The sequence below is a fragment of the Mchenga conophoros genome, linkage group LG4 (genome assembly GCF_057382185.1).
Source record: "Mchenga conophoros isolate Kocher_MC1m ecotype Shallow Benthic linkage group LG4, M_conophoros_male_GT1.1, whole genome shotgun sequence".
NCBI classification, from domain to species: Eukaryota; Metazoa; Chordata; class Actinopteri; order Cichliformes; family Cichlidae; genus Mchenga; species Mchenga conophoros.
In genome coordinates, this window is record NC_140529.1 from 7,445,101 (window position 1) to 7,458,844 (window position 13,744).

General features: G+C 39.9%; 1 gene segment (V, D, J or C); it reads left to right on the forward strand.

Annotated features, from left to right (window-relative positions):
• The first annotated feature begins 489 nt into the window (after positions 1 to 489).
• Positions 490 to 12,957, forward strand: LOC146575442 (T cell receptor beta chain MC.7.G5-like). The segment is given in 7 exon segments: positions 490 to 694; positions 6,319 to 6,338; positions 10,139 to 10,175; positions 11,302 to 11,649; positions 11,741 to 11,764; positions 11,861 to 11,967; positions 12,736 to 12,957. Coding segments are annotated over 7 exon segments (753 nt in total).
• Positions 12,958 to 13,744: the final 787 nt, after the last annotated feature.

The following is a 13,744-nucleotide window of genomic DNA, read 5'->3' on the forward strand; positions in this document are numbered from 1 at the left end:
TTGGGTTTGGATATGGCACACGAGACCCGACCTACGAGCGTCAATATAAAGAAGAATTTAAGCTTGAAAGAGAAGACAACGTCAAAGGAGCTCTGATTATTCCCACAGCAAACCTGTTACTCTGCCAGCACACAGGGGTGTGGTTTAATACTGCTCCCTCACAAAAAGTCCCTCAGTGTCGTCTTCTTTTCTTCAGCTCTTACGTCAGAGGAAGCATGTCTTCACAGAGCAGAGAAGATAGGCAGTCGGTCTCATACTCGAAGATGTGTTCAGCTGGAATCACACTTTTTTTTCTGCTCTTATTTCCATGTAATTTTTCTTCAACAATAACAACCTTCAGAATTTTTCTACTTGTTTTTGTCAACTAGTATTAACCACATTTTAAATCTCTTTCCTGCAGATCAAGCCAACTGTGTGACATTCCAGCAACCTCAGTCCAGGATAGTCAACGTAGGCGAAAGAGTAGAAATCCAATGCAGCCACGATGATGACAGTTTATACGTGATGCTCTGGTACCAGCAAAGGGATTATGGAGCGATGAGCTTAATTGGATATAGCTATGACACAAACAAACCCGACTATGAGCCGGCGTTTCAGAATCACACCGAGATTTTGAGAGAGACCAGAGTGAAAGGAGCTCTGAGCCTCCCCAGTGTCAAACTGTCACACTCAGCTGTGTATTTCTGCGCTGCCAGTACACAGTGATGTGGTTCAGTGACACAGACTTACTAAAACCATCTGTGCAGCCATGCTGTGCGAGACAGCATATTTCTGCAACAGTTTTGTAGAGATCGACATCTCTCATCACTCAAGTTTTTGGAGCTGCCATGTTGACCTGTCCAAAGCACATGAGGAGAGCAGGAGGTCAGACACAAACCAGCACAGAGAATGTGCTCTGGTGGTGGTACTCGCCTTCTCCACAAGGGCTGCGTCTGGATACCTGTGCCTCCCTGGATCTCCCATCCTTTATCTGCTCACCTGCTCATCCTGGCTGATTGCCTTGATCTAATTTAAGGCTTCGCTGGATCATTGTACTCTTCTCAGTTAGTGTAGCCCAGCTCTCTGTTGTATTCTTCCTTGTGCTTATGGTTCTCTGGCTAATCGTTGTTTCTCCGTCTCCCCTGTACCCTGGACCCCAGCCTGCCTTTCCTGGAACCCTTTTGGATGAGTGAGAGTGTGACTGAGGCACAGCGTGGATCTTTTGGACCGAGTGTGTTTCTTTCACGAGTGGAGTGAGTGTGAGCATGTCTGTTCTCCAGGCCTGGACCTGCCTACGGAATCTCTGGACCCCTCTTCCCCCTCTCACTGTACATATGTAAATATTCCACTTGCACTTCAGTCCTACCTAGTAATTGTGACAGAATCAGGTTAAGTTAAAGAAATAAAAGACCCCACTTTCCAATGAATTGCAATAATAGATTTGAGATAAATGCAGGTAAAGTAAAGGTAATAATTCAGTTCAATTTCATTTATACAGTTCCAAATCACAACAACAGTCATCTCAAGGCACTTTATATTGTAAAATAGACCCTACAATAACAGTCCCAGAAATAATAATAAAGTAAAGGCAACAAAGGAAAAGACATCTCCTACTGTTTTTGTTGGGGTTTTTTTTCATATTTGAAGAAGAAATAAAATATCATAAATCACTTAGGGGGGGAAAAGGACATTTGGACAAAAATGTAGTTGTGGCAGAGGTGTCGTCTCTGGCTCAGGGGAACAGTAGGGCAGTGAGCTCAAGGGGGGAGTGCCAAGGAGGCTGGAGGGACAGGTGTCTGGGATTCCACTAGCGAGGTTTCTCCCTCTAGAGTGAAGCCTGAGACCTGGGGAAGGAGGTGTGAGTGCTGGAGACCATCTGAAAAGCTGAAGTGGGTGCCAAACCTGTCAAGAAAGCATTTTGTGCGATTTGCAATAAACACTACTCAAAGTAATACAGTGTGTCGGGTCAAACACTACAGTATCGTAGAAGACGATCTTGAAGAATGTGCTCCTATGAAGCCATCAAAAACAAACTTTTGGAACTTGGTTGAAAAGGAAAAGGACATTCTTCAGTCCACTAACTCTGTATCTAACTAGGGCTATAGGGCAGCGACTGAGGGGGCACTGAAGTGTTTGAGTACACAGAGGACCAGCCGATCACAGGTTTACCACAGAGTGCACTTATATCAGCAGCTGCAGAGGACCAGCACATCCATCTCCAAATTGTTCTTGCTGTGAGATGACAGTCATGGCACAACAACAATGTACTTTGGACAATTAACCCAAAAAGCACTTTATAATGTTTTTCTTCAGTGAAAAAAAGAAAAGCAATGGTGTTACTCTGCCTCACAAAGATTTAAGATATATATATATATATATATATATATATATATATATATATATATATATATATATATATATATATACACATACATACAATACTGCTCAAAAGGAATAAATGAATAAACGCGTTGTTCAAACTTCAAAAACCACCTTTTGCAGCAGTTACAGTCTGGCAGCTCCTACACATTACAGCTCATGTTTTAAGGTAATCTGATGACATTTAACCACACACTTCCTGGAACATCTCCCACAAGATTGCCTTCCTGGAGCGTCCTCCCTGCCATCAGTATGTCAAACAGTTCCCACAGCAGCTCAGCAGGGTTCGTACCCAGAGACTGTTCTGGCCAATCCATTTCTGTCATTATTCTGGCTTACTGCTTATTATCTTGCAATATAAAGCACCTTGAGGTGGAATTAATTTGAACTTGAACTAAAGGGTTTCTGCTTATTAATTAGCCTTTTATAATGACTTGAATAAGCAGTCAGCAGCCTCCCCACAGAGGCCACGCCACCATGGGCAGGGCTGTAGCTGTTCTCAGTGACTGTGGGTGGAGCACTCGTGGAAAACTCAGGAAACATTCAAGCATGTGAACATTCCTTTTGATGAACCCTAATGAACATGAAGCTCTTCTCTCTAGCACTTCTCCTGTTTTCAAGTAAGAAAATTGTTTTTGTTTGTTTGTTTTACTTGACTTGATCTCTACACCAAACCCTTCAATTAACCTTTTTGTTTTCTTCGTTGTCCAGGATTCTGTTGCAGTGTGAAAATATATCAACCACCTTTTACTTTGAGCCGTGAAGGAGAGAAATCGGCGACGCTGCAATGTGAACAGGACAATGATGAATATTTATACATGTTTTGGTACAAACACACAGACTTTAGGCAAATGCAGCTGTTAACGTATTCTATTAATAAAGGTATTCAAACCACTGAAGCTCCATTTAATGAAACAAAGTACTTCATGTCACGTCCTGCGGTGCGTAATTCTAGTCTGCACATAAAGCGAGTGGAGCCTGGAGATTCAGCTGTGTATTACTGTGCCTCAAGACTGCCACAGTAGCACAGACTCACTCTGTGGCTCATCAACAACCCCAACATCACAGCAGGTCGACGGCTGACAAGCAGCTCACTCAGTCTCCCTGCAGATGTTTGTTTTTGTCAGAACTCTTTGTGTTCAATTAGTAAAGCTTTGGCCTGACTTTAAGAATTTGTCTTTAAATTATATATTAGATTTGATTATATTTGTATATTATTTGTTTGGAAGGTGCTGGGCTCGACTCAGGAAGACCTCCAAAAGTTGACCGCGGCCCTGCAGAGGGAGGCAACGAAAGTTGGATTAAGAATCAGCGCCAAAAAAACCAAGGTACTCCGAGTTGGCTATGCACGTGCCCGCATTCCTGTCATGATCAACCAACAACGTGCTGAAGAGGTGGAGAATTTTACATATCTTGGCAGCATCATCTCGAATGACGGGGTCTCTGATCGGGATGTCGACGCCAGAGTAGGGAAGGCAGTTGGTGTCCTGCGACGTCTCCAACCTATTTGGAACTCGACCTCCCTGAATGTTAGGGTCAAGATCAGACTACTAAACTCTATCGTCTTCCCTACTGCACTTTACGCTAGTGAAACCTGGCGCTCAACAAGTGCAATTATTCAACACCTGAATGTGCTTCAACAACGTGGCCTGCAGCGAATCCTGAGAATTTCCTACCGGGACCGAATAACAAATGAGGAGGTCCTACGAAGAGCAGGCACCCGCCCAGTAGCCGATGTTGTTGCAGAAAGGCGCTTCCACTTTGCGGGACATATTTTACGCCTACCCCCTCATCGCCCAGCTAAGATTGCCATGACATGGCGTCCACGCACTGGCAAGCGAAAGCAAGGCCGACCAAAGACCACATGGCGTCGAACATTTATGGACGATCTGAGAACTGTCGACATTGCCTGGGACGAAGCTGAAGCAGTCGCTGCTGACCGACATCGATGGAGATCACTAGCTGCCCGATGCGCCGCTCGGCGTTGGAGGAACTAAGTGCTAAGTTAATTATTTGTTTAAAAGTGTAATTTAGAAATGTAATGGTAGTATTTTTCTTAATTTTCTTAATTTTTTAAGAAAAGAATAGAAAATAAGGCTCTTGAATTTGTTACAATTTGAAGGTAACATGATTCAGAGTTCCAGTTTATCTATAATTTTTCTGTCCTGATTAAGATACATAGATTATTTCAGCATCCTGTTTGTTATGAGACTGAAATTTTGTTTATTTATTTATGTAATTTGTAGAAAATTGTAATCCAATTTTTTTTACTGTTGTTTTAATCATTTTACTATTTTTTCTCTAAATGTACTGTTGTGAAAAGTTTTGTTCATATATTTTGTTACACATTGAAATGAATCAAGCGTTATACATTACATAAGGCCATTTTTGTGCATATTATGTTTGCATTAAAATGCCTCAAAACCCTGCTATATTTACAGCACTAAATATAAATATGAACCTGTCACGATCCTGGGTCTTATGACCCAGTGTTTTGAGTTTTAGTTCATTTTGATGTTTAAAGTATGTTTAAGCTCATTAGGTCTCCTATGTTCATTTGCTTATTAGTTCCCCCTCGTGTTTCCAACCCATGTTAAGTCTCCCCTGCTCTTCATATGTTTCATGTCTGTGTCTTACGTTGTCAAGTTCTGGTTGTCATGTCTGCGTCTCATTATGTTACCTATTTTATTTTGAAGAGATCTTGTGTTTTTATATTATGGTTTATGTTTTGAGTCCTTTGTACTGTTTCTTGTTTCCCTAGGTCTCAGTTATGGTTATCATAGGTTTAGTTCTTTGGCTTTGTAATATGGCTTCCCTGTGTTCCATGTTGTGTCTACTGTGACGTTCTTGTGCCATGTTTCAGGTTCCTATGTTCTGTCTCCCCAGTTGCTGTTAAGTTTGCATGTCTAGAGTTCAGTCAGTGTGTTTCCTGTTTTACTTTGAAGGTCCGTGTCTCATGTCAGTATTTCTAGTTTTGCTTCCCTTGTCTCGTCCGGCCTGATTACTCCCAGCTGTGCTCTCCTTCTGTGTCTTGTTCCCTCCTTATCCCTCTGTGTATTTGAGCCCTGTGTTTCTCTTTGTCAGTGTCGTAGTCTCCCTCATGGCTGTGTTTCCATGTGTGTTAGTCATCCATGTCCCAGTTTAGTTTTCCACGCCATTCTGCAATAAAGCAGCTTTTTGAGTTTAATTTCGTTGTCGTGAGTTTTGCGTTTGGGTCCTTCTCCTGCCTGTACACAGCCGAACCATGACAGAACCTGAAACAGTCACAGACAAAAATCCAAGGCAGACCTGCAGGTAGTCACATGACAAAACACATTCAGTGATATCAAAAGTCATAAAAGGCGCTGCACAAACACGAAACTGAAAGTAAAAATCAAGCACAAGTTTAAAAAAAATAAAAAATAACAGCAGCACAAAGACAAAATAACAGGAGGGAGGCCTAACAAAGACTGGTGACCAGTGTTGGGCAAGTTACTTTAAAAAAGTAATTCGTTACTGATTACCTCTCCAAGAGAATATGTTACTTTTCTGATTACTTGTTTTCAAAAGTAATTACTTACCTTATTACTTAGTTACTTTTTAAAAACATGATACGCAACCTGAATATGTAATAAAACAACAGACCTTTCAGCCCAAATCTATTTTTTTCCTGCATAATCCATATAAAATTGAATCAAATGAAAACATCTTTTTTAAAATTGTTTTATGAGTTTTAATCTTTTAATTTTATGCACATTGCATTAAACAAAAATTTAATTATATGCAGCTGTCTTTGACTTGCAGAAATTATTTAACATTTAAACCTATTTTCTGCATATTTCAGCATATAAAATAAGATAATGTTTTTGTGTTTACACTCCCTCTTTCAAATAGATGCAAGTAAAACACAGCAGAAAATAAATAAAATCAAAGACTCAGCAGCTCTGAGTCCTGTCGCTCTTAAATCTAATTTTCACCTAGCAGGAGCGGGGCGGATGGAGGTTTGCCGGTGCAGCAGCGGTCATCACAGCGGGGGTTTCTCTGTGAATTTCACATTCCCGTGGTAGCATGCTTGGTGCGTACTCAGATTTGAAGTTTAATTTTTCAAGAAAGAAGTTTTCTTCCCACTCAGAGTAACAGCGGACGCTAATGTTTTTGCCACTTTTACAGAATCAAACTCAAAGTAATGTCAGTACTTCCAAGCTTTAAACGCTGCATGGTCGTACTCTCTCCCGCACTCCATATTGTTCATTGTTAATCTGCACACGTCTGTTGCTGCCTCATACGTCAATGTCATGAGACACTCTCAAAAACAAAATCACAGTTTAGTAACGCAGTAACACTGCGAGCTTACGGGAAAGTAACAATAATCTAATTGCTTTTTTGCAATAGTAATCCCTTGCTTTACTCGTTACTTGAAAAAAGTAATCGGATTACAGTAGCTGACCATCTCGTGACTGAAATGTTACATTTGCTCTAGTCTGCCTAAAAACAATTCCACAGTGTGGAAAAAGTCCCTGCAGCAGTGTTTGCATACCAGTTGAAGTTGAAATGAAATAGAAAATGACAGCATCCCCTCACTGCCACTCAGGAATCGCTCAGCTCCTCAGTTGAAATATCACTGAAACCCTGGTAGATGATGTCCTTGTGTATAAATTATACCTGTTACACCTCACAGTAATTCTCCAATTTTGAAATGATCTTCCTGCTTGTGTATACTATGATAAAATAAGTACTTTATACTATACGTGCAATTGTGTACATTAAGACAATTATGGGTTAAAGTGGAAATTAGCAAGGGGGAACCCTCAGTCACAATTCATTCTTCTGTGGTAGATTTTTCTTTGCATAGAGATCAGCCGGCTTTCTCTGCTGATACCAAACTACGTCTTGGATTTAGACATCCCGAGCCATCATGCCTAACCTTTCACCTCTTGACACTATAGAACTAGTGCAAAGGTCTTATTTAGTGAATGAATCAAATCAGCATTTAAACTGATGTTAGGTGGGGCTAAGGTAGCCTTAGCCTGCTCTGCTGCAGTCCAACATAGTAATTGACTGCAAACCTCAGCACAGTACAGACAGACATTTCACAATATGAATAAACCAATACGTGATTAAAAACGCTGAAATGGGACATTAGCTAATATTTTCACTTACATTTCCAGTTTATCAAAAATTACTAAAGTGTGAAAATAATCTCTGATCCTTCTCGTCTCTCTTTGAGCGTGATTGATATTCTAGTTGCCACACGCTGCCTTCCAAATCGAAGGTCACAAGCTATCTGTTTATCAGCTTTAGTTTGCTCTGCGGCTTTTAGATTTCTGACATGGTGGGGTAATCCAAAAGTACAAGCTGCTTGGACTATGTTCTCTGGTTTTACCACATAGAGCTTTTTCTAGAAAAATTTAGCTGAAGCAAAACTTGATCAGCAGCAGAGGAGCAGTCGCTGATCCATGAAGTCATAAAAACGTATCTGTTTCAGTTCGCTGACGTGTCTGCAGTACCACAAAGCTGATCAGTTAGATAAGTACACAGGTGCTATAACAGAGGGAGCAGTGTCCCGTACAGTGTAGCTTCTCAGCATCCACATATCTTGCATTTTGCTATTCTGCGTTTCTTTTTCTCTTATTCTTTAAGTGTTTGCTGTCTGAGCACACAGTTGTTTTGTTTAAGAACAAGTTGATCACAGCCTGACCTCTGCTGGCTGAAGTTGGGGTTACATATGTCTGAAAAATCATGCTGATGATGACCCTTCAATGAGCCGATCTCAGATTATATTTATGTCTAAAGTTATACCAGACTGATTTAACTTTGTGCTTAAGCATGATCTGAGGTCCAACTGCATCACTGTTAAAATTCTTTAAGAAAGAACAACAAATGTTTTATCAGTTGTCCCACAACTTTATTTCTCATGTCGCGTTTACGTTTATATTTTTTGATTACAAAATCACATAAGACCTTTTTTTCCTTTTAGGATTGTGGCACTAGTAGTAACATCAGTATTAATGTGTTTGATATGTTTTTATTTTCCATCTAAAAGTTTAGTTGTGGTTAGAAAACAGTAAAGTGAATAATTTGAGCCTCCACAGCAGTGTGTGTAATTCTGTCAGGATGAACAATCTGAAAAGAAAGCAAACAAAATGTTGTCTTGACTGCGATTGACTTTGAAAGGGTTTCCCTTCATATCTGATAAGTTTGATCATATACTCGCTTTCCTTTTTATTCATCTAAAAGCCTTGTAGGGGTGTCAAACCATAGGTTTAATCACTGTAATTTGGGAAACATTATCACAATGATGATGTGGAACTGCTGATTTCCTCCAGTTTTATACTGACTGGGCGGAAATAAAGAGGTGTGACCAGAGAAGACGTCACCGTGCAGCTACTGTATATAGAAACACGGGCTTCGTTTTCTTTGTGCGTCTTTTCTTAGCAGTCACAGAAATAGCAGCATTCATGCTCACCTCAGGCCTCCAGGCAGCCTGCACAGCTGCTCTCATCCACCAACAGAGAAAGATGGAGGCTGAGATATGGAGATGCTGGGTGGGGGGAGGAAAGACAGCAGCAAAGTGAAGTCAGGTTTTTGTCTAGTGCTTTTTCACTGTGGGGACAGGGGGGGCACGGTGATACAAACCAATAGAGCCGCCGTACAAAAACCTCCTGCATTTAAAATGCACAGCGAGGAGCTCTGCAGATTATTTTCAACACCTGACAAGCATAAAATGAGCAGTATTTTAAAAAGTGCAGGTAGCCCTGCTCTTACTGCACAGAAATATGATTAGTGAGGGAATTTGTTTAGAATTCAATAAAATTTTAAACACAGTGCAGCTTCTGAGTTTATTTCACTCATCTTTTTTTTTAACTAAAACTCAGTTGGTGGGATTAACATGTCCTTTGCTAAAATTCCAAGTGTTTAGTGGGAATTTAGTCTCATTTCAAGTGCCTGCTCTGGACTGTTTGGTTACTTTTTCACAAAGGATGCGTTCAATGTGACACTGGAGCTGAAGCCTGCTTTGGAAGTGGAACTAGACTAACTGTTCTGGGTAAGTTGGGGCCCTCACACTTTCTGTTCATTGAGAAAAAAAACACCTTTGCAATGTTTAGACTATGGCTGAAGCAGTGACCTACAAAAATGTGGTCCTGTTTATTACTGGTCCAGCTCCGTGCTATTTGATATTAAGCTGGTCCACAGTGCTACTTACGAAGCCTATTTTGGTGCAGGCAGAAAACTGACCGTTCTCGGTGAGTAAAACGTCCGCTCGTCCCTTTGGAAGCGTTACAAATGTGTAGATGTTGGAAAGTATTTGGATATCAGCCTGTGTGTACAAAAGAAAGCAAATCCGGCATGTTTAAGGTGATTGGAGTAAAGTTCAGTTTACTGTGCTGGTGGTTTTGTTTTTGAGGCTTTTTTCGATGGAGGCACCAGGTTGACTGTTTCAGTTAAGAAATAAAGTGAAAGAACTAGAATATAAATCAGAATATCATTTAATGGTTGTTTTTCATCTGATGGCAAAATACCCAAAAGCCTGAATGACACCTTCAGGTAATGAGCGATGCAATAATAGCCATAAAACTCACTATATTTATATAGATATTTATATATCTATATAAAAATGTGTCCTGTTGCTGCCGTTTCAAGGGCGATCCTTAGCAGACTCTAGCTGTCGACTACTGTCGATCTCTATGAAACGCTCAATGTCTGAAACTATGACAAAGCTTGATAAATTGCAAAGAGGAGCCCCAAGAGACAAGGAAGAGGTTTTTGTAACAGTCTGAGAGCTCTGTGTTCATTCAGCGAGGCTTATTTCGGCGCTGGAACTAAACTGACCGTCTTAGGTAAGATAATCTGCAGCGAAGACTCAAACTGCACGTCTTAATATGATAGAAATAATGTGTGATAAGTGTGCTTCACTTTTTGGGTGGTTTTATTAATCAGCCATAAACATATTCAAGCTGTTTTTAAAAAGTGAAAGCTATTAAAGCACAAAGTTAGTCTTGTGTCAGTGCTGATTAGTCTTCAGCAAAGTGCTGCAGCTATAAAAGAATTGGCTCTATGCCCAGATTATCTGTGGCTATATGGAGTTCTGATCAGCTCTGTGAGCGACTGCGTATTCCCAGTCCGAGGCTCACTTTGGGAACTAAACTCACAGTTTCAGGTAAGGTGCAAAAATAGAACATTTTAACAGGCACAAATTTATTTTATCATGCAATAGTCCATAAATTAAAACCTAACTGTAAGTAAGTTGAGTTACTGTAGCATCATTTAAGGTTCCTGACTTTGTCTAAAATCTAAAATCTGTCTAATTAGGTTTTGTTATGAAGAGTAAATTTGGAGAAATTAGAATTTTTCATAAAGAGAAAAAAAAAAGATCGTTTCCAGCTGTTGATAGCACAAACAATTTTTACTACGCTGCATATCAGTGTGGCAAACTACAACCCTGCTTACTTTGGTACTGGCACCAAACTGACAGTTTTGGGTAAGAAACCTTATGCATGTTTTTTCTTCCACTGCCGAGAACCTCTGAGAAGTTCTAATGTACGTTTAGGGCTGTAAAAAGAGCAAAGTTTGAATGTCGTTTTTCATATTTGGGTGTAGACAGAATCACAAAGTTATAAACATGTTGCTGTGGATTTAAAACAATGTGCCATGAAATTTATTTCAAATGTCTTCTATATCTAAGATATATGTTGCAAAAGCAGCATTTTGGAAAAAAGAAAAAAAGAAAAAAAGAGATGTGGCGTCAGAAGCTTACATATTAACACCTTACGCCATTATTTATTTCATTTTACTTTCTTTTTACCCAGTAATCACCTGCTGTTTTTCCAAAAGATCCAAAAATCCAAAAGAAAATGATGAAGCAGGGTTTTTTTTACAAGTGTTACTTTTTTTATCTTTGGGTATTCAAAATGGGAATAATGAGACTGTTTGCATTCTAATGATTCGATTCTCTTTGTCCCACAGCACCAAATAGAACAGTTGAGCCACCAAAGGTGAAAGTGTTTAAACCTTCAACAAAGGAGTGTCAAAATGAAAAACACAAGAAAAACAAGAAGACCTTGCTGTGTGTGGCCTCTGATTTCTACCCGGACCATGTGAATGTGTCCTGGCAGATTGATGGGGTGGACGTCAAAGATGGCGTCGCCACCGATCACTCTGCCCACTGGAATGGTACCTACTACCGCATCACAAGCAGGCTGAGAGTCTTATTTTCACAGTGGTTCAAACCAGGCAAGAATTTCACCTGCACCGTCGACTTCTTTGATGGGGAACAGACGGTTTCTCGTGTAGGCTGGGTCGCAGGCATTCGAAGTACGTTCATTTACAATCTTTAAATGTGTCAAAATCATCTGAAATAGTTTGACTTGATTTCACTGAAAGAAATCGTTTTTCTTTTTCTTAGATCCAGGAGCTGCAGCAATAAGAAGTAAATATTATTAATAATATTATTAATAACAATAACCCAGTGTGTCTGCTCTATACTGAGCTGGGAAAATAATACAAATCTTACAATTTTGTGCAGACAAGTATCTGAAGACCACCCACAATGCCAAGCTGTCATATCTGGTTTTGATCATCAAGAGCAGCATCTACGGACTCTTTGTGATCATCCTGGTGTGGAAACTTCAGGTTGGTCCAAAACGATCCAGCTCCTGTTTGTGCCACGAGCAGTGGTCGTTATATGAAACATATCTCAATACAAAACAATCATTTAACAGCACCACGTGCTTCTTCCTCCAAAGGAACCTGTCTGAAACTGAATCTAAATGTAATGCAGGATCGATTTGTTAGACCGCCGTAAAAATTAGCAGCTAAGAAAAACATCAGTTAGCCTGTTTATCTTGAATATGTCTTTTTTCTCAGCAACTATCACTCCAACCTATTGAAAACATTTTAAAAGCTAATGAGCTAAAACTAATGAATATAAAGGTATCATTTAAAATAACAAGGAAGGGGTTTTGTTGTTGATGTTGTTTAAAGTTTATAGATTTATAGATTCTCCATGACAATATTTCAGTCACCCCAGCAGTATTTTTCATTAAATATCTCAATCAATCACTTTTAAAATTAGTGTAATAATATTTTCTCAGTAATCTCAGCACCGGTGGTAATATATATGTAAAAACTCTGACAAAGTGCTCATTATTACCACAGAAGCTCTGAAAAGGATTTCTTATAGTTATCATTTAGTGTATCCAAGAAAACTGCTTTACATCCACGTCATTTCTGAATTTCTTTGTGCTTGATTGATAATTAAAAATTAGTAGGAAGGTGAAGCTTGCCTTCTTTATAGTCAGTTTGTTTAGTGAAGACTCACTGAAAACATGAGGCTTTACATTTAAACCTTTGTTTAAAGAGCGACTCTGTAAACTGAAAACGTGTTTCCTGTCTTCACAGGGGTTTTCAAGAAAACCAGAGAAATGAGAGCTGAGCTGAACGACTGAGCTGCTTTCTGTGAAAACAAAAACATTCACAGTATCCTAAAGCTTTGCTTTCCATTTGACTTTCTTCCATTTAGTATATAAATAAGTGGACATCCTGTGCTGTTATTAGTTATTATTCTGTTAGTTTGTGTAAGTGCTTTGTGCTCAGTTTGCTTCTTAATAAAAGTACTCCTTAAACACACAACTGTTTATTTCTTTCATATATGAGTCTGAGGCAGTTCTACCTGACAGTACAACATACAGTTACTCATCAGGTGCAGTTTCAGGTATTATTCATTTATGTCTGAGCCTTCACTACACTGCATGGCTAGCAGGGAACTATTTTTAGCAGCCTGTTATCTGTTGGGTTTCTGAGAACTCACCCTTATATTTTCCATTTTCTATGAACTCCAACTCAAAAACATTGGGCTATTTTTACTGTGACATGTTCCCCTATCTGTAAAACCTGTTCAAGATTCACTTTTTCCATTCTCAGTGAGTAAAGCTGTGTTTTTTTCACAGTAGGTGGAGGGCTATACATATTGAAGTATGTGTGTAAAATGTGAGTCAACCACAGCTCGTAGGAACAGGAAATCAATACTCTCCTCTCTCCAGAGACGGAGGTTGAAGCTGTTGTTTTGTGAGGAACAAACCAGGTCATGACAGCTTACGGAGGCGTTGAGAGCAACGGCAGAGCACAGGATGTGGTCACAGAGTGAGACGAGCGAGCGGCAGATTGCTGAGAAGCTTCAGAGGTGCAGACTTCCGCTTCACCGCAACCTTCACAAGCATTAACACGCACCTGTGCACCAGCTCCCCACTCTGCAGCGCTGCACCAAGCACACTAACTGTGTCAACTGAAGCTACGCTGGGAGACAGCAGCTGCTCTGTGTGCATACGCATTACTGCAGCCTTTTATTTAGAGTTTGAGGTCACATAAGTTCATCAGAACTATCAAACACAATAAAGTGCTCATTTCCTTT